Genomic DNA, 20136 nt, shown 5'->3' on the forward strand with positions numbered 1-20136 from the left:
AACAGTCTAATCTAAAAGTTTTGTACAAAATGTGTGCTGTTTTACTGTAGCTTATATCAAAATTACCCTGATGATTTATCTGTGCACACCATTATTTTTTTTCTAATTAATGTGCCCTTGTAAACTTAAAATAACTTCCCCTCCCTCATGCAGCGTCTTCTCTTCTCTTCTCTTCTCTTCTCTTCTCTTCTCTTCTCTTCTCTTCTCTTCTCTTCTCTTCTCTTCTTTGATGACATGTTTACTGGCAAAAAAATTTCTTGTTCAAGAAGCGGTTTCACTTGGATATATGTCACAATAGGGAAAAAAAAAAATCAATGATTGCAGCACACCTGCATTTATTTTCCATAGTACAATCTCTGGTATGGTCTTATTTGCATCTCTTGCATTATTTATCAGTTATTCTCATTGGGAATTACCTGAAAGAACTGTTTCCTCTAAAAGGCCATCTCTCACTACACACTAAAGCTATTATAAGATAGCTGAATGCATTGTCTTTTTACCATTCTCAGTCCTAAAGATATGTGTTTAGTTTTTTAAGCACCTTCAAGTTCACCCCGTGCTCTCATACTGATCATATCCAGTTATGCTTACTTTGACTGTGATATGGCAGCATATTTAGACAATTAGGAAACAATAAGGAGCGGTTTCTTATAGTCTACAGCTGTGCCCCACTAAACATAAAAGCACAATACCTTTGCACTGTTCAGTATCCCTGTAGTCCTCATATTGTACATAAAGATACATAATCCCATACACAGATCATTCACCCATGTACTACAATGAACATACTGTGTGGTGCCCGTACTCTGATGCACATTGCCTCTGATCCTTCTCTAACTATCTGTGTTAATTTGATATTTTATTTACTGGTATTTCAATATTTGAGAATTGTTGTCTTTCTTATTTATGTTTGTCCAGTGGCAGTGGCAGCTAAAGACCAATTGTAAAAGTACAGTAACAGAACAAAAACAAACAGAGTCTGCAATTACGGTATGTTTCTGCTCAGACTTGGCTTTTATGTGAAATGTGGTGAAAGTGAAAGATGCTGATTGTTATGATGAGATGAGTTGGAAGAATTTTCCTCTTTGTGGGTGTAGTGATAGAGGGGGAGTCTGAACATCCATATATGGGCATGCCATCAACTTTCTCTCCCCATTGGCTACAAGCGGTTTGCAGCTGCTTGTCAACAAAATGGCCTTCCTCAATTGCTTTTCGAGGACCTACTAACTATTTCTGTTTTGGTGAAATAGTATCGAAACTCTGGTTAAACAATAGAGACGACCATTTTTTTTAGACACAGTATTTACCAAAACATTACTGTGTTCAAAACAGACATATACAATTGATAAAGCCAGATGAATATTGGGATTTTTGCTTCATTTTCGAGTTAGCTTGCAAATGCTAACAGTCTACCTGCAAACCCTCATCGACCTCAGCTTACATTTCTGCTTGTGTTTAAAAGCACAGAGAAAAATTTGAATGACTGTTGGTTTAAATCGACAATATAGCCATTTTTGGTTATAAAAGTAAAGCTGTCGGAGCGAAATCAGCGGAGATTTGGTCTCAGAAGAAGGTAAGCAGAGACATAATTCTAGCAGAGCTGCTACTGTTTTAGCTTGGCTTATTATTTATTGTTGATGGTGACATCAAGTGGAAATGTTTCAAAACGTTCAAGGCTGTCAAAAATGTAAACGTTTGATTCTACAGAGTCGCTGAACTACCACTACGTAATACTGAAATAAGCCAAGTTAGGAAAGTATAATAGAAAAGTTAGCAAGCTGAGGTTTGCACTTCATGAAGACAGCTTAGCTAAACATATGCTAATTACACACTGGCGCAGATAAATAACAGCGTCAGTAATATACATTCCCTTTAGTGGAGAAAATACTAGTGTTAGTTATACTGCAACCAATTATTTCGGTTGACATGATTGTTAATTGAAACTGAATTGGAGAGGTTCGGTCATTTTCAGATGTTTTAAAGCTGGCTAATAGTTTGCAATTGCCAGTTAGCTGCTAGTCAGTTCGATTAGCTTTAACTGCCTCAAGTCAAATTATCCCAAACGCGTTGTCTTTATTTCGGCTATTTACTATTTTGAGTTCAGAGTGTTTATTGAACTTAAAAGCACTGAAGATGCCAAGCGATTATGTTCAGACAAGCCATGGATTAACTTGATGAGTAGGCCTAGTGAACAGGAGGAGAGCTGGCAATGCAATACATCAATACACTTAATTCACAAATAATTTATGAATACCGTAGGATTAAATATGAAATCACTTATATTATCTACCTGTTTGGACTGTGATCTTTGCGAGGTTAATCATCAGCAATGCGAATATTTGCTGTCTTTTTTGTTATCTGCTTTTGGTGAACGGTTGATATGGTTCAATCAATTTTTTGTGGTCTAAATTAATCCGACCGTTTTCTAAGATTTTCCAAGAGTAGACCGAAAAATGTATGGTCATATTAACATTAAACGGATAAAGATCGATATCACTCATGGGTACAATTGGCATTTAGAAAATAAGATACAAATAGAATGTACTGTGTTGTTCACTCCTGAGTTAATCATCTCGTCGACTGACTTGTTTAACAAGTCTTTTAACATTTTGTTTGTCCTGATTACCTGGAAGGATACTGGAGTCATCAAATCTTTCTGTCCCCCTTTTTTCTTTTCTTTTTTCTGACAATAATGAGATCCAGCATGGATTATTTCCCGATTATAGTGACCTAATTTAATTTTCACCACTTTAACTAAATTCCCACTTTCTTGATTTTATTTATTCAGGAAGTTTAAAAAAAAGTATAAAGAGTTTGTCCGAGCAATGGAGATTAGATGAGATAGTGTATTGATCTGAACCATGACTTTATTTATTTATTTAATTGGCGCCATTTGCTCAGTCTCTAATGAATAGCAACCAAGACTACTAGGTGGTACTGGTTAGATTTCAAAACGAGTTTGCATAAATATAATGACATATATTTAATTATTATTGTCATGCCAGATATAAAAATTAAACTCTTGTTGAACAGTACACATTAAACTATTCTGTATCATTCTTAAAAAAACTATACTGTTCAATATTTATTAGGGGTGTAACGATATTCGAACCGAACCGAAAAACCGCCATACACCACCCACGATACGAATCGCGATACTCTCATGGCGTACCGAACACGCCCGCCCCGCCCCCTGCTGTCCCGGCTCATTGGACCTCACCTCATGTCTTATGTGTACACAACGAATACAGCGTTGCCTAACCACCATTAACCACATTTAATCGCAATAAGCTCAGTGTTTTGTTACATTCGATAATAAGCCAGGTGTAATCTTTCAAATTCTGTCTATTTGATCACGAAATTCAAACATTAAATGTCGTTTTGGCGCTCTTTGATGTGGCGTGACTCATTTAAAGCGGCAGCGCGGAGCGCGAGTAAACGCGATTCTCTTCATCAGTTACAGAATAAACATGAATGGACACCTGAAGGTATGTTGAAAGATACAGTATACTTACTGAAAGGCATCATAACTCGTGTAATCGCTCAGTCAGTGTTTCAACAGCGGAAATACGTCAATAAAACGCTTAGTTTTTCACATAGCTTTATTTACCTCAGGCAAGTCATTCAGTGTCCACAGCTTGTTGGTTTGCTAAGGAAATGAACTCTTTCACTAAATAAATGCACTATATTAGCCTATATATTATATTTTACTTAACCTGTTAATGACATCTTGATTATTTAATGTATGTTTAAAATATCTGTCATGAAAATGACAGCAACTGTGTAAATTATTTTATTTCAATAATAAATTAGAGTAAAAATGTTAATGTAAAAACTGCCTTATGTGCAGTTTACATGTTTTCATACAATTACTTGAGTGTTGACTATTATTATATCTAAAAATAAATAGCAACTGAATTTAGGCTAAAAGGCTCTGTTGTTAAGCTTTAATGTTATAGTAATGTGCAAGTAAGAGCTCCTATATAGTTTACAGCATTAGCAGATGATTTTTTTTATCCTTGCGAAACGTTTACTTGTAATTGAATTAATTTAAAGACAAGGACACAATTTGTTAATTAAAGCACTGTTTAACAAAAAACAAGCAATTTTAGCTTTCTAAACCCCCCACTCCACCTAAATGAACCGAACCGAGACGTCAAAACCGTGGGACGTACCGAACCGTCAGTTTTGTGTATCGTTACACCCCTAATATTTATCCTTGTTTAGCAAACCATTTTTCTCATATGGGTCAATGACATGACGTGCATATTTTTGTCCAATTGCATTATTTCCTTTTAAAATAATTTTATAAATGAATGACATGTATCACTTTATTCTATAAAACCTATTTAGTTTGGATTCATTATAAGTACATTCAAATAATAAATATTATTTTATGTTTTGGGATCTTAACCCCCCAAAATATCAGATGCCGGTTCAACCATCAGCACAAATAAACAGACAAAGAAAACTATATAAGCTGGTGTTTTAATTATGAGAAATTCAAAATAATGTACAAGTTAAAAATGTTTTACACTTTCAATTATTTTCATGATCATATTAAAAGGCACTATAAAGAAAAATAGGTAATACGATATATAGCCTAACATTAATGAACTTGCAGAATATTGTTATCGTGGGGACTTAAAAATATTGTAAATTATTATGAATTATTAAGATTTGTAGAATAAAATTTAAGAATACTTTTCCCATGAATTGTTTAAAATGCACAACACCGCTGTATCAAAGAGGAATGCGCACACACTGATGTAAACAAGCCCAACACGCATGAGCAGCGCATGGCGGAACAAGTGAAGATGGCGCTGATGGAACGGCAGACATGCAGCCGTTACCCTGGTAACACCATAAACAAAGCATCTGCACTACTTTCTGTTTCTGAACAGTGTATAATAACGACACACAAATCCTATTTTTTCCGGACAAGCGACTGACCGATTTACTTGTAATATATGAAATCGATGTCACATTTTCAATCGTGATGGTATTAAGAAAAACAGCACTCCTGGTTGTGTGATGTTGCTTAAATGTATTATATGTTATAAATATAAACACATTTTGAATTGAGTTTCTTTGTGTGTACTGCGCTCATTTGTTTCGATTTCTTCTTGAGAGACTGCGTGAGCCTCAACAGCACAATCTTGCAGGGCTCTGGACTGTGACCATTTTTTGAGAATGTGCTAGTTAAAATTTGACCTGCTTGCATTTGGGACTGATCTAATCTGTCACGTATTATCGACTACTGCAAATAGGCTACTCTCCAGTAGTTAGTCCTGTTAGAGTTTTTCCCTCTTTTGCACCTCACTTTGAAATCGCTAATTCGAAAGCGAACGTAAAATTCGCACAGCTGCATGGACATTCATAAGTTGAGCTTCCATAGGAATCAACTGAAAATGCTAAAATTTATTTTGTTATTGACGGTTTAGTCAGGCTGCTTGTCCAGTAGGGCAAATAAAATTATCTTTCACTTGCCCCTTCAAAAAATCTTTCTCTCCTCAGCTCTTTACATTTTGTGCGCTAGTTAGCTCCCTGTCATGTGACAGCGGAGCGCAGTGAAAGGGAGTGATTGACGGCTAATTAAAGGGATGGTTCGGAGTTAAATCAATCTAGGATCCTTTGCACCATGACCCCGAGCCTAACCGCTAAACCCGAAAGCGATGCATAAGGATGTAGTGTAACGACGCCCATTTCCAGGAATGCACTAATATTTTGTTGGTAGTACCAGTTTGCAACAATTATTAGTTAACACTAAGTTGTCAACACTTCGGAAAAAATAATTCGTTGTTACACTACATCCTTATGGATCGCTTTCTGCCAGGACTTTTACATGCTTTTCCCAAATAACAGAAGTGACCTCGACGTCCGGGTTAGCGGTAGCATGAGCCATCAGGCAAGTGTAATTTAAATAAACTCCTGATGTACAAACTTTCCAATGCCTCGTTTTATGAGTACTGAACCTATTTGTACTACTGTAGAAGTTTGGTACCATTCTGGGGGTGTTTGGCTCGAGGTCATGGTGCAAAGGACCCTAGGTTGATTTTACTCTGAACCATCCCTTTAACTAACCTAAATCTAATCTGCTTTAAAGTTAACAGCATAAAGTCTAATTGGTTATGTGATAGAACGGTGGACCGGTCACTGTATCAGCTCACAGCAGGCACACACTGTGCAGTAATTAGCAAACGTTTTGTAGTGAAACATTTATTTGCACTCGCACAAATGCTCACAAATATATTTTGAGGTCGCACAGATAAAATTTCGGGAGCTCATGCGACCAAAAGGGGTGGAACTTCGAGCCTTGTAATGGGCTATTTATTTTCAAACTTAAACATTTTTACATTTTAATCTGGACTACAACATGCCCTAGAGATATTGTTTGAAAATGTTTTGATTCTTTATTCGTTCACACTTTGCATTAAGGCTCCAGTAGTTAACATTATTTAATTAATTTGTTTTTTTGTTTTTTAACACAATGAAATATACTTCTAAAGCATTTATTAATCTTAATTTCAACATTTAATAACACTATTAAAATCATAAGTTGTAATTGTATTATTTAACAGACTAACATGAACTAACAGTTGTATTTTTCTTCTGTAACTTCAGTAACAAATCTAGCCATTGCTCATTGTAATGTTAGTTAATGCTTTAACTAATGTTAACTAATGAGACCTTATTGTAAAGTGATGCCAATTGTTCTCTATCATTCTTTTGCACTTTAATCTGTTATACATTTTTGTGTATTGTTTTATTGTATTTAAATGTTCAATTGTTTTTGTTATAAGAAAAAAGTTATAGTATGACAATTTTTTTTTTCAACTTATTTCAATATCGTGATAATACTGTAAGAAAAGCTTCAGCAATTATCACAACATGAAAATTTGATGCCGTCAAATGCCTAGTTAGGACACATTTGATGGTATGGGTAGGGTTGAGGGGTAAGGGAAGAGTCAACAGTGTAATTATAGGCTAGATGTTAATTACAGATGTAATATGCAGACTTTTCTTTATAAGTAAAATGTAAAACATGTACACAATAAGTTCATTGTAACAAATTATTAATTTAAATGTTAATACATGATGGTAGTTAACTGTATTTGTAGTTGAAGACTGTATATAAAATAGGACTGAGAACTCTGCATGACACAGGGAGCGCATTAAAAAAATGATCCGGCTGAAAGAGAAACATATCTTGCAAAAAGAAAAAGGAAGGGTGACGAATCTTTAGTAGTTGTTGTTATTATTATATAGCCTAGTGTTCCATTAAAGTTGCTTTGCGTTTAATGTTTTAAACATTTTGATGAATGCATTTTTGATATTTTATTTAAAAATTATCAGCTGACTTGATTATCAAGCTGATGATTATTTTTTTATCAATATAAAAAAAATACTTTGTTGTTATTCAGTCACAATTTATTACAGTGTATCTAACCTTATCTATTGCACTGTGTAGCCTGTTCCAGTTCCTACGTTCTGAATGCGATGTCGTGATTTATTCTGTTTTTGATCAATTTACTACTTTTGCTTCAATTGAGACTTTTGACTAAAACACACTTTTTATATGTACTTGAAATGAAATGAAAATAAATAAGTCCAGTATTCAGCATTTTTCCTGTCATTATTAATGTGTCAGTTCAGGTGGCACAACTGATACTCATTTGGTGGTACAACCATATAAATTCTTGATTTAAACCAACAAATAATTGGTCAAATTGAACGAATGGCTGAAAATGGTTGATTGTGAATAGTTATTGTATTGAATGCATTTACTGGTATACTTTTTGATATCAATCAGTCTTTTAAATCAGATGCTAAAGATACTAAATACCTGGCCACTAGAGTGCAATAATTATAAATTAATATAAAATACACAAACATAAAATAATATGTTAGGCGCTGTAGACACTCGAGTTTAGGCTACTTTGCTAAGATTTCACAATACAATTGGGAATATATATATATATATATTTGGTTGTCAAAAAATGTATTTAAATGTTAGGAAACTTGCAAAATGTAATTGAAACTCGTTTTGTTCCTGAATGGAAAAAATGCATTACATCAATTTTACAACTGTTTTGAAGTTTTATTTGTCATTGACCCATATTGATTCATAGCAGGCATGTAGTGTCATCTTTCATATGCAATATATATAAATGCTTTTAAAATACATTGTGGATTAAAAATGGCATCTTGAAAGATTTTCAAAAGGCTATACCCATTAACATTGTGATAGGTTTTTCAAGGTCTTTTAAAACATTGCATACAGTATGGTTAGAAACAAGGCATCTCATTCTATATCCAGTTATATGTGTCACAATATTATGTTAGTTTATTAAAGAGACTAGCAAAGCAATAGACCTATATTATAACACTTAAGATTGTCCTTCTCTACAATAGCATCCTCTCTCTTGCCAAAGGGTATTTGTTGTATGTCGTCTTCAGAATGTATAAGCTCTTCTGCTAATTAATGGCCACAGAAAATAATGGGTTTTGTACGGAGCCACCCAGAATGAAAAGACTGACCTACACTGATTGTTTAATTGTGTAGTGTACCACGTGTTGGAATGCAATGGGATCGGAAAGATCCAGTTTAATAAAAGGTTTTAGCCTAAGTGTTAAACAACTACATTTAATAAAAGGAATTAGACTTAACTCAATATTGAAAGCAAAATTCCTGAATTTTCACTCTTTATTGATTGGAATTTTTTCAGTTCTCCAAGTATAGCTTCCTTCTAGTAGAGATTAGATACACCAGCAGCAACACCAGTACTGTTCCTGTAAGCTGGAATGATTAATCAATTTAGTTGACTAATAAAATCCACTGACATTTGTATCAGTGATTAAGTTAATAGAATTGATTGTAGTCTGTCAGCCCAGTCTTATTAACAGGCTGGTTGTAAAAAGCTGTGACACTGAAACTTTACATAAAGTAAACCACACTAAAGACAACATGTATTTAACGGGATCCTCGATTCTCAACATAGTGGCTTAAATAAGATGTTTGATATCAGATTTAGCTCCTCAATACAATATTCATCATATAATGTAGCCTTTTTTGGAGGCAAGTTGGTGTTCACATTCATTTCAGATGATTCACTACTCTATTTATTGTTGTAATTCTGATTAAGACATTTTAACAGATTTACATGAATTCAGTGAAACTAAGTCTGGCCTCTTTTTCTCTTAGTCCTCAGATGGAGTAATCTGTCCAGCTGGAACATGCAGACCTGAAAAGTGAAGATGAGTGGTGAAATGCAAAGTTAGCTGCCCAGTATAGAGGCAGGTATGCTCCCCATGGGCTCATAATGAACCGTGACACCTTTTCCCACATCCGGCTGTGGTGCCCACGCCCATTTGGCACCTACTCCCAGAATAAGCCGTACAGCAATGGTACAATTCGTAATGGAACAACTACCACCCACTGCAAGGCTGACGATTCGGGGCTTACAACATTAGAGACCCATGTAGTCGGTGAGGAGCAAGATGAGGATGTTGGCACTGAAAACACCCCACCAGCTGCTTCATCTACCCTTCTGGTTCCACCACTACCTGCACCACCCTCTCCGAATTCACAGATGGAGGATGGCAGGGTACTGCTTGATACCTGGTATGTCATCAAACCAGGCAACACCAAGGAGAAAATTGCCTTCTTTGTAGCTCACCAGTGTAATGGTGCTGGAATTCCCAGGCCTAGTGCCATGAAAGTCAAGGGAAACTGGGCTACCGATTGTACCAAGGCCAAGCGGCGTCGTCGCTGTTCCTCTTATGACCCTCCCACTAGAGCTCAAAATGTTACTGTTGATGTACCCACAGAATCCAACTTGGGGGAGGATGGTGTTGGAGTTAGTGAGACAGATCTGCTCTCTGTGGCCGAAATGGTTGCACTTGTAGAACAGCGTACAGCCTTGGCCCTTCAAGGTATGGTAGCGCAAGGACAAACTAGTCCTTATACAGTCCATCAGAAACCTGTTGTAATCCTCTCAGAACCCCCTTCATCTGCACCAACTTCTCAAAGTGACTTTGATTTGCTGCAGCAACAGCAGGAATCCCGACGGGTTGCTCAGGCTGTTGCACAGTTTGAATCTCGGCAGCAGAATCTTGACAGTACAACTTTGCGGCCTGAACTTAATGGTTCAGGAATAGACAGCATTCACACTGGTGAGTCTGTGGGTGGTGCTCCAAGCCATGGACGAGGGGAAGTACGGATTGCTTTTCGAGTGTCAAGTTTGGACCCTCGCACCCAGTCTGAGCCTGTTGGCCGCCCCAAATGCATGTTTATGAGTTGTGGAGTCGGAGGGGGGCAAGCAGGAGCTAGAGGCAAAGAAAAGATCACTTGTGACCTCTACCAACTGGTTAGTCCCTCATCTCGAGATCCAGGTGCCCTCCTTGCTGGCTCACCAAAGGCTGATCCGCTTGGGGAAGGTATCAACGACAGGCCTCCCTCCACAACGTCAGATCCTAACCAAGACTCTGCCTCAGGAGAGAAGGCAGCGGTGACTCGAGAGCGGGTGACCGGCTTCCACGTTGAGGTTGTGGTCACGGGTGCAGTAGACCAATGTGTCTTCTATGGGAAGGACAGCACAGAGAATGTTCAAGAAGAGACTGTATGTTTTGCTATGCCTAATGGGGCTAATTCAACTGAATCCTCAGAGGATCCACCTCCTGGCCAGCTGTTCTTTCTGCAGTCACCATCTACTGAAGATGAGAGTTGTTCAACAGTAAACAGTGGGATGCTGTCTTTAGACTGTGCAAACAATAACGGGCAAGTGGGGCCTACTGTCGAGAGGCCAGACTCCCCACTGACAACTGTGGATGATTGTTCTGATCCTCCGTTGTGCCGCCTCTACCGACATGTCTCCCATGACTTCCTTGAGATTCGCTTTCAGATCCAGCGGCTTCTGGAACCACGGCAATACATGCTTTTGCTTCCGGACCACATTATGGTCAATATCTTCAGCTACCTGCCCACCCATTCGCTAGCAGCACTCAAATGCACCTGCCATGATTTCAAGACCCTGATCGAGACCTACGGCGTGCGTGCTACAGACTCTCGCTGGAACCAGGACCCGTTGTACCGTGATGACCCTTGCAAGCAGTGCAAGCGGCAGTATGAGCGGGGAGATGTATCGCTCTGCCGCTGGCACCCTAAACCTTACCACCATGACTTGCCTTATGGACGTTCCTACTGGATGTGTTGTCGGCGCACAGATAAGGACACACCTGGCTGTCGAGTTGGGCTACATGATAACAACTGGGTACAGCCATGCGAGCTGGTTCAGGCCCGCACCAAAAGAGACGATGGGAGGTAAAGGATTGAGTCAGGGTTGTCCTTTCTCTCCCTGCTTTTGCTCTACTGAAACCTCATGCCACTGTACTATTTATGGTTGTGCTCGCCTCTCCTATCTTATCTTGTTAACCTTGCTATCATTGTCAGTATCAGTTCTTATCAGTGCACCATACTTAATTCTCGGTCCCTACATTAGCAGACCAATGTTTTGAAATTTGAAAACCAATGCTGGTTAAATGAGTTGTCTGCTGCATGGGACTAGTCTTCACATGTACTTTAATTGGTTAGAAATTCTTACGGCTTGGCAATCTTCCAAGACGAGCTCTGATTCTGACCCCAACCTTATAAAAAAACTGCAGGCTAGACAAAGGACTGCGAGTATAACGTCAGAGGTTGTTGTCAAGTTTAATTTGCTGTCACTTTGGTCAAAAGCGTGCAAAATGATGTCACTTTACAAATCCAAATCCCTGATGTCACTTTGTAATCAACAGTTTGACTGCTTGTTAGATTTTTCTGTTTTGCGTGAATGTGAGTGAATATAATATTTTTTTTGTTGTTGTTGTTGGACTTCATTTTTCCCCTTCTTCAAATTGATTTATGAAATCAGTCTTTATTTCTTGACCAAACCTTTCCTCTTACCTATCTCTTTGCCTGCCAGGCTGTCTCTGTGCTTGTTGGCAAAGGAAGCTTTTGCCAAAGCAGTAATTAGCTTCATGTGGCTGAAAGAACAACAAAGAACAGGACAACTCAAAACCTGATTCTAGCCTTAACCCTGTTCGTTCTGCTCATTCCACCAGTCTGTGAAATCTTACAAACAGAAACATTGATGCTGATCCCTCTGGTTTGGGAGACCGTTCTAGGTTTCGCCGTCAATCTGCTATTGGGAATTTTTGCCTCTAAAATGAATAAAAGATATTTAAAACTGGTGTCTGTGATATCATGTGTTTTCTTAGTACTTCAACAGTGAAATATTTGTTTTGTTTGTAAATAATCAATTTATTTAAATTATTTATCTTGTTACTTTTTTGTTTTCTGCAATGTACATGGTTTTTATTTGTTTTGGATATGGTCTTAAAGGGATCGCTCACCCAAACATTTTTATTCTGTCATTTATTAACCCTCAAATTGTTCAAACCCTGTACGAGTTTCTTTCTTCTGTTAAACACAAAACAAGATATTTTGAAGAATGGTGGTAACCAGACATTTGACGGTAACCATTGACTTCCATAGTATTTTAAAAAAATTTTTACTTCTATTGAAGTCAATGGCCACCGTCAACTGTCTGGTTACCAACATTCTTCAAAATATATTTTGTGTTCAACAGAAAGAAACTCATACAGGTTTGGAACAACTTGAGGGTGAGTAAATGATGACCATTTTCATTTCTGGGTGAACTATCCCTTTAATAAAAGGTGCACTTTGAAACTTTTGGCTCTCTATTCCCATCTGTGGTTAAAATATAAAATTGCAAGTAACTTAGGAAGGCGCTCTGTTTGTTGTGCTTTGGTACTACTTATTGGAATTGCTCATTTTTACTTAATATCTTCCATAGTACATCTTTTGTGTATATAGGAATTTATATATAAAAAAAAAAATGTTCTATTAACTTTGAAAAAAATCAAAGCTTTTTATTTATTTCAGTAACACTTAAACATGAGGTATCTTGTCTGACAGTGTCAGCATCTCAAAAGTGAAATCCAACATACCAATCCAATTATGTTCTCTTTTTTTAACTAAACAATTTATTCAATGATTTTATTGCATTTTCAGTGATCATTTAAAGTACTGTTTTCACACATTGTATCAGGTAGATGTTAGTCATTAACAGATTCTGTAGACATGTGAAAATTGAAAGATTTAAATCAGTGTTTCCCAACCTTGGTCCTGGAGTACACTTATCAGTACACACTTAGATGTCTTCCTTATCTGGCACTTATTTCAGGTATCTCTAGTAACAAACTGATGAGTTGAATCATTTGTATTTGATTAGGGAGACTCTAAGACCAGGGTAGGAAAACACTGATTTGTCTTATGGTCAGTATTTTCCCCTCATGCATAGTAACCCCAACAATAAACAGCCACAGTCATCATTATTAGCGCATTAGCATTGACTATATTCTTCCAAAGTGGGTCTTCACTTATGTCAGGTAATTGTTTTGATGCTTCTGCCACTTCCTCCTCTGTAGGCTCTGGAGCCTGAGCATCACTTATGCCACAAACCCAGCCAATAATCTTCATCATTATGGATCGGTCACCATGTTCAACTATGGCAGAGAGTAAAGATATTATATATATTTATATATATACATACACACCATACCAGGGGAATCCAATCCTGCTTTTGGCCAAAGTTTTGCTCCAACCTTCCCCAACACTGGACTGGAAGGCTGTGTCCAAAATCACATACTAGTAGGTACTTATTTTGAATAAGTAATTACTTTGTGACCTTTTAAAAAACAGTATGTTTGATATAGTAAGACTGTGTGTATGTAATCTAGTTTTACTACATTCGCCATGCTGTCATTATCATGTGACCTACCAGAGTCAGTTGTCACTTCAATGCCATTCACAAATCCTCTTCAGTTGCCTCATGGGATAGTAAAGTGTTCATCGAATGCACACTTCAGAATCTCGCCGGAAATAGTAGGTTATCCGAGTACTGTGAATTCGGACATACCTCTTTTGTCAGTCACATTCTGTTTTTCGCCTATATACTATACAGTAGTAGGGATGTGTGCGATTTTGAATGCAACCGAAGACCGTGATTAGATTTTTCAGGTGTGTTTAATTAGGATTGAAGCTGAACTCTGATAAAGCCTGATAATGGCCCTCCAGGAGCAGGATTGGACACCCCTGACCACACATTAAAAATATAAATTTTATCTACAAATGTTAATTTCTCTAAAATAAATTATGCAACATGTCATCTTACTTTGATTCTCATCAGTTACGACCTTTTCCTTTTCATCTGCCCCTCTTCGTGCTTTCCTTCCTCGTTCCTCCTCTTCCCAGTCCAGATCGACCCTTTCTTCTTTAGAATAGCGCAAGGTAAAGACAAGGCGATGGAGCTTGGCAAAGAGAGCAAGGTAAATGTTATGAATACGAAGTCATTTTAAACAGCTTCAGCAGTTGATAAAACTACTTGGGTTAGAAATCTTTCATAATCCCCTTTAAGGATTATTTCACTTCAAAATGAAAATTCTGTCATCATTTACTCACCCTCAAGTTGTTTCAAACCTGTATGAATTTATTTCTTCTGCTGAACACAAAAGAAGATATTTCGAAGAATGTCTGTAACCAAACAGTTGATGAGCCCCATTGACTTCCATAGCATTCTTCAAAATATCTTCTTTTGTGTTCAGCAGAAGAAATCAATTCATACAGGTTTGAAACAACTTGAGGGTGAGTAAATGATGACAGAATTTTCATTTTGAAGTGAAATAATCCTTTAAGGAGAAACTCATTTGACACCATTACACAGCACAAATAATTAAACATTACAGCACAATCAATCCATTCAATAATTACACAGCTTCATTAACTTACATGTTTGTCCTCTATGGGTGGGGTGTTGTAGCTTACAAACAGCACTAGAATAGTGGTGCAGAAGAAGAGCAGCACTGCAAAGTAAAGGTAATGAACTCCACATATAAGTTTTGGGCAGTCGGATGGATAGATGCAGTTTCCAGAGCCATATGCAAACTCGGGTACCATGCGACACAGACCGATAACCAGTCCTCCCATCAAGCCCCAGAAAGCCCCCTAAGGAACAAAAGGTGAGGATGCAAGCTTTTGGTAAATTTGTGTTGCAGGCATATGATGTTACATTTAATGAAGACTAAATATGTACAAAGCAGACACTTACTGACTCATTGACTCTCTTCACAAAAACGGCAAGGAAGAAGACCGCTGCAATAGGTGGAGCTAAGTAACTAGTCACAGATTGAATATAATCAAATAGCTGACCACTCTGGGCTGCCTGGACAACTGGGATCCAGCAAATGCTAATGGCGACAATGCAGAGTACCCACACCCTGTTACAGAAATTGATACATGTGTTTAGTCCATGAAAATCGTAGAAAGAAATGTTATATGCTGGACATTATGGTTAAACTGAAAGTACAAATAATATTTATAGTAATTAAGGTAACACAACAATAAGGTTTAATTTATTGATATGAATATATATGAACTAATAATGAACTGCACTTCTACAGCATTTATTAATCTTAATGCTAATTTCAACATTAACTAATACATTATTCAAATCAAAAGTTGTATTTGTTAACATAAGCTAATGCACTGTGAAGTAACATGACCAAACAATGAACAGTTATATTTTTATTAGCTAAGGTTAACAAAGATGAATAAATACTGTAACATAATGTTTTGCTCATTGTTAATGTTAGTTAATGAGACCATGTTGTAAAGTGTTAATTAATTATTTGAATTAATCATTTAATATTTGTCCTGTCCTTCTTAGAAGTTCCCACATTTGTTGGAATTTAGGAGTAGGGTTGGAAATGATCAAGAACTGATCTTATTTTAGTAGGTTCCATTTAAAAAGAAAAACAAGAGATAGCTAACCCAATCTCACGAGAGAACGTTACTTTTTTTATGCTTTGGCGAATTGGTGGCAAATTCTTTGGGAAATTTGGAGAAAAAAGTAAGCATGAAAGTCCACCCTTAAACCCACCTGTCAATGAGGTGTAAGCAGAAGCAGAATTTGCCACAAATTCACCTAAACGAAAGTTATGAATTGCCAATGAGACTGTTGAGGAGATAACAAAGATATAGCAAAGCTGCTTGATGCAATTGATGTAAAAAATTACAATTATTTTCTGAACATTGTTTCTTCACAATTTCTCAAAATGACTATAAATTGTATTGTTAAGGACTAGGAATTGGAACAAGTCCTGTTGAGGAACTATTGGTAATGATGTAATTCGCTCTATAAGTATAAATTTTGACACTACACTCTAAAAAATGCTGAGTTGTTTCAACCCAACTTTGGGTCAAATATGGACAAACCCAGTCATTGGGTTAAATTTTTACATTACATTTTTAACCCAAATTTGGGGTTTGTCCATATTTGACCCAAAATTGGGTTAAAACAACCCAGCATTTTTACACAGGCAGATCTTGGCTGTGAATAAGTCATTAATTAGTGTGATTTAACATAAAGTGAATGGTTCCAAACCTTCCAACAACCATAAGCTCTTTATCTCTAGCTTGAGGCCGGATACGAGTCCAAATGTCCATGGTGAACAAGGTGCTGCTGCTGTTGAAGATGGATGCTAGTGAGCTCATGAGAGCTGCTAGCATAACTGCCAGCATTAAACCTCTGAGACCTGTTTAGGGATTGATTACATAGAAATAGGATTGAGAGCAAAAATGTATTGTAACCCAGACAACTTAATTTTTGTAAAGGTATAAGGATAATAATTAAAAACCACAGAAAAATACATTTGGTTGATCACCTGTTGGCATTACAGAAACCACTAGTTTGGGGTAGGCAATGTTGGAGCAGCCAACCTCTGTGCCACACACTTCCTTACAGATGCTTGGCTCCACACAACCTACTTCATCTGAAAATTGATTTTATTATTGATATTCTCTGAGCAAAATTGTAATTATAAAGACATGTGGTATTAAATATGTTCATACTATTAAAATACATACCAGGGTAAAGCACTCTGCTGACCATGCCTGGAAACACCATTAGAAACATAGGGAGCAGTTTCAGGTAACCACACAATATACATCCTGCCTTCACATGCGTCAGACTGCGGGCAGCTAAACAGCGCTGCACAATTACCTGCAGAATACAATATGTAATGTGAAGAAATTGAGCAAAGACGGCAGAGTTATATATTTATAATTATTTTAACACTGTCCTCACCTGATCAGTACACCAGTACCAGCTACCAATAATTGCGATGCCAAATAACACTCCCGGCCATGGCAGGTCCCCAGTCGTGGCATCCCTAAGCAAGTGAAAGGCATCCTCTCGTGGAGTGTAACAATGTTCAGAAATATTATATTCCAGAGGGTATAGGGAAGTCTTCTGAGATGGTAAAGATAAACTATACTTCTCCAATAAAGCACTGTAACCTCCAACTTCATAGAAGGCTGTTGACATGTAGGGGACAACACAAAGGTCAGATTTATAACATAGCTTTACTGATATAAGTAAAGTATTTTTATCTATTTTACATTTGCAAATGTCTGAGGTAGGACTACATTATGATTTTGAAACACAAAATCTGACCACAATTATTTGAATTTTTTTTTATCTCCGGGTGTGTTGTAACAATTGTGTTTAAGCGTGAAAAGAATATTTATGAAAACAACATATTTCACTTTTAAAAAGTTGTCTACTACACCGTGCTACTACAATTTCTTTTAATCCTAAAACACAACTGGTGATTCAAAATATGGATTAAACACAGAAAAATCAACGCAGAAAATTCCTTCATATTAACACTGTACTTTGGGCTGTGATTTTATGGACTTTTCTTGGATTGTTTTTACATTTAAGTCAAATCAAGTCAAGTAACCTTTATTTATATAGTGCTTTTTACAATACAGATTATTTCCAAGCAGCTTTACAGTGATAACAGGAAAATAATGAAACAAAGTTTGTTTCGGCTGGACAGAAGATCTAGAGGAAAATAGTGTCATAGTCCAGCTTAAGGATGTTTGTTGGTTGTGTTGGTTAGGGGTGGAATGATGCTTAAACTTAGTTGATGTTTAACTCAGAAAAAAACAACCATCAAGAAGTGCATGTGCTGTCTTTCTTCAGGAATATGACATTGACTAGTACTTTATGTAAAGCGTCATCAAGTAATAAGGATGAATGGATTTTGAACTCCATGCAGTTGGTACTTACAGAATCCCATGAGGACGAAGGCTCCAGCAATGATAACAAAGGTCTGGACAGTATCTGTATACATCAGCGCAGCCAGTCCTCCTACAGAGGCATTGCATGTCATTTGCGGGCCTCAACAAATGGACGGAGCTCAATAGATAATTTGTTCCTAAAATGCTATTCAGTATCAACATTAGTATAATGTCGCTGTAACAACACCAAGGTCGTGGGTTTGATTCCCAGGCAATGCATGAACTGATAAAATGTAGTCTTCGATTACTTTGGATGTAAGCGTCTGCTAAATGTAAATGAAATGAGATGGATCAGTAGCCGATTTTACCTGTGATAGTATAGAGTGCTGTTATGCAGAGCAGAGCAATCACTGCAACATAGATATTCCAGCCAAGAGCCTGCTGTATAAAAACCGCTCCTGAGAACATGTCAACCTACGTTCAGTGAGGAGGAGAAATCGATGAGTTGGTGCTCTTTTGTGGAAAACAGCTCATTATGATTCTACATCGTTTTTTCTATTGTCTGAATATACTTACAGAAATCTTTGTGAAGATGTAAAGGAAAAGTGAAATGACAGAGAGATACAAGCTAATTCTAGACCCTCCAAATCTTTTCTTGAGGTACTGTGGCATTGTAATCACCTTTTGAAAAAAAAAAAAAAGAGTAAGTATATTAAGTCTCTTTCACTTACATTATTCAAATAAACATTTGTCATCTAAAATGCCCTTGCTATGAAAAACGAACATACCCCTGCGGTCAAATAAATAGGGACGAACACCCAGCCCAACAGCAAAACAATAAATAATGCCTGTGAAACAGAAGAATTTTTGATATTCAAAACAAATTATTGGAATTACAATCTAATCCAAATGATAATATTCTTATTTATTAAAATGTCCATCTTACGTTCCATTCAAAACCCCCAACAGCTATTCCACTTGCAGCTGCTGTTCCTGCAAGGCCAACAAAATGACCACTGCCAATGTTGCTCGCAAAAAGAGACGTTCCCACCTTTGTGTGTGATGTGAGCGGAAATAAATACACGGAAAAAGTAAACAAGCTTTAAAATAAGCATTGAAATCTTTATATTATTTAGTGAACTTTTTTCATACGAGGAAAGGAGATATTGCCACAAAACTGTGTGACTTAACATCTAAACTACAAATGAAAGTTTTTAATTAAACATTTAATTCGAATACAGTTAGTATACTCACAGGCCACCACACCATGGTCCGACCTGCAAGAAAGTAGCCGCCTACTGTGCCACGATTAGTCCTGAATGTAGACTACGATGAAAAAAAGAGGGATTTTTATTTACTTATTTTTATTTTACACAAATTTTAACAGATATATCAATCAGTAGCTATTTTGGCACTTTAAAACACAAAAACAAACTTTTCACCTACCCAGATTCCTACTGCAATAACCACCAAAAAGTAGCCAATGATCACGCTGATGTCAGCTGGATTGTTGATGGTTGCGAATTTCGCTGTAGTGTTTTCCATTTTTGAAGGCAGACAGACACGATGCTAATTTCATTTATGAGATGACAGGTTATGAAACAAACACCACGGATGAAGCACTTGAGGAGAATTTTATTCATACAGGATTTGAGGGTAAAATCCATGATCTTTGCCCACATTGCAAAAGGGCTGATGAAGGAATATTAACAACAATAATTAACTTCTTATTAGCCACTCAGAAGGGACTTTAACAGTTTTAAGCATTAAATGTTAATCAAACTTACATCTTAGCTCACTATATGCTGTGGTACTTTCTCTTGAAAACAAAACAGCGCAGAACTTAATTATTGTTAAATTACGAGAAAACATTAGAAGAGAACAAATTCCTTGTTAGTGTAAAACATTTAAGAGTATATGTTCATTAACTACATGTACTTACTATAGGGTTAGATTAGGATTTGGTTTAGTGTTAGTTACATGAAATT

General features: G+C 36.8%; 2 protein-coding genes across 2 annotated transcripts; one reads left to right on the top strand and one right to left on the bottom strand.

Annotated features, from left to right (window-relative positions):
- The first annotated feature begins 1164 nt into the window (after positions 1 to 1164).
- Positions 1165 to 12248, top strand: fbxo46 (F-box protein 46). The gene is made up of 2 exons (XM_084419933.1): positions 1165 to 1573; positions 9206 to 12248. Exon 2 carries the CDS (start codon positions 9324 to 9326, stop codon positions 11325 to 11327), a length of 2004 nt encoding a protein of 667 aa, XP_084276059.1. The 5' UTR covers positions 1165 to 1573; positions 9206 to 9323; the 3' UTR covers positions 11328 to 12248.
- A 425-nt stretch (positions 12249 to 12673) lies between these two features.
- Positions 12674 to 19474, bottom strand: slc5a2 (solute carrier family 5 member 2). The gene is made up of 14 exons (XM_084419454.1): positions 19403 to 19474; positions 19095 to 19199; positions 18937 to 18996; positions 18725 to 18829; positions 18517 to 18622; positions 18198 to 18278; positions 17208 to 17437; positions 16988 to 17123; positions 16786 to 16893; positions 16506 to 16656; positions 15171 to 15339; positions 14852 to 15067; positions 14238 to 14373; positions 12674 to 13569 (listed from the first exon to the last, which is right to left on the bottom strand). Exons 1-14 carry the CDS (start codon positions 19415 to 19417, stop codon positions 13355 to 13357), a joined length of 1833 nt encoding a protein of 610 aa, XP_084275580.1. The 5' UTR covers positions 19418 to 19474; the 3' UTR covers positions 12674 to 13354.
- Positions 19475 to 20136: the final 662 nt, after the last annotated feature.

Source organism: Rutilus rutilus (assembly GCF_951802725.1).
Source record: "Rutilus rutilus genome assembly, chromosome: 9".
NCBI lineage: Eukaryota > Metazoa > Chordata > Actinopteri > Cypriniformes > Leuciscidae > Rutilus > Rutilus rutilus.

Excerpts from the sequence above, each read along its gene's own strand:
- fbxo46 (XM_084419933.1), top strand. The coding sequence starts at position 9,324 with ATGAACCGTGACACCTTTTCCCACATCCGGCTGTGGTGCCCACGCCCA.
- slc5a2 (XM_084419454.1), bottom strand. Across the intron at positions 16,657-16,785 it reads GGTTTCTGTAATGCCAACAG|GTCTCAGAGGTTTAATGCTG; the intron begins GTGATCAACCAA and ends ATCCCTAAACAG. Across the intron at positions 14,374-14,851 it reads CACCCATAGAGGACAAACAT|CTCCATCGCCTTGTCTTTAC; the intron begins GTAAGTTAATGA and ends CTCTTTGCCAAG.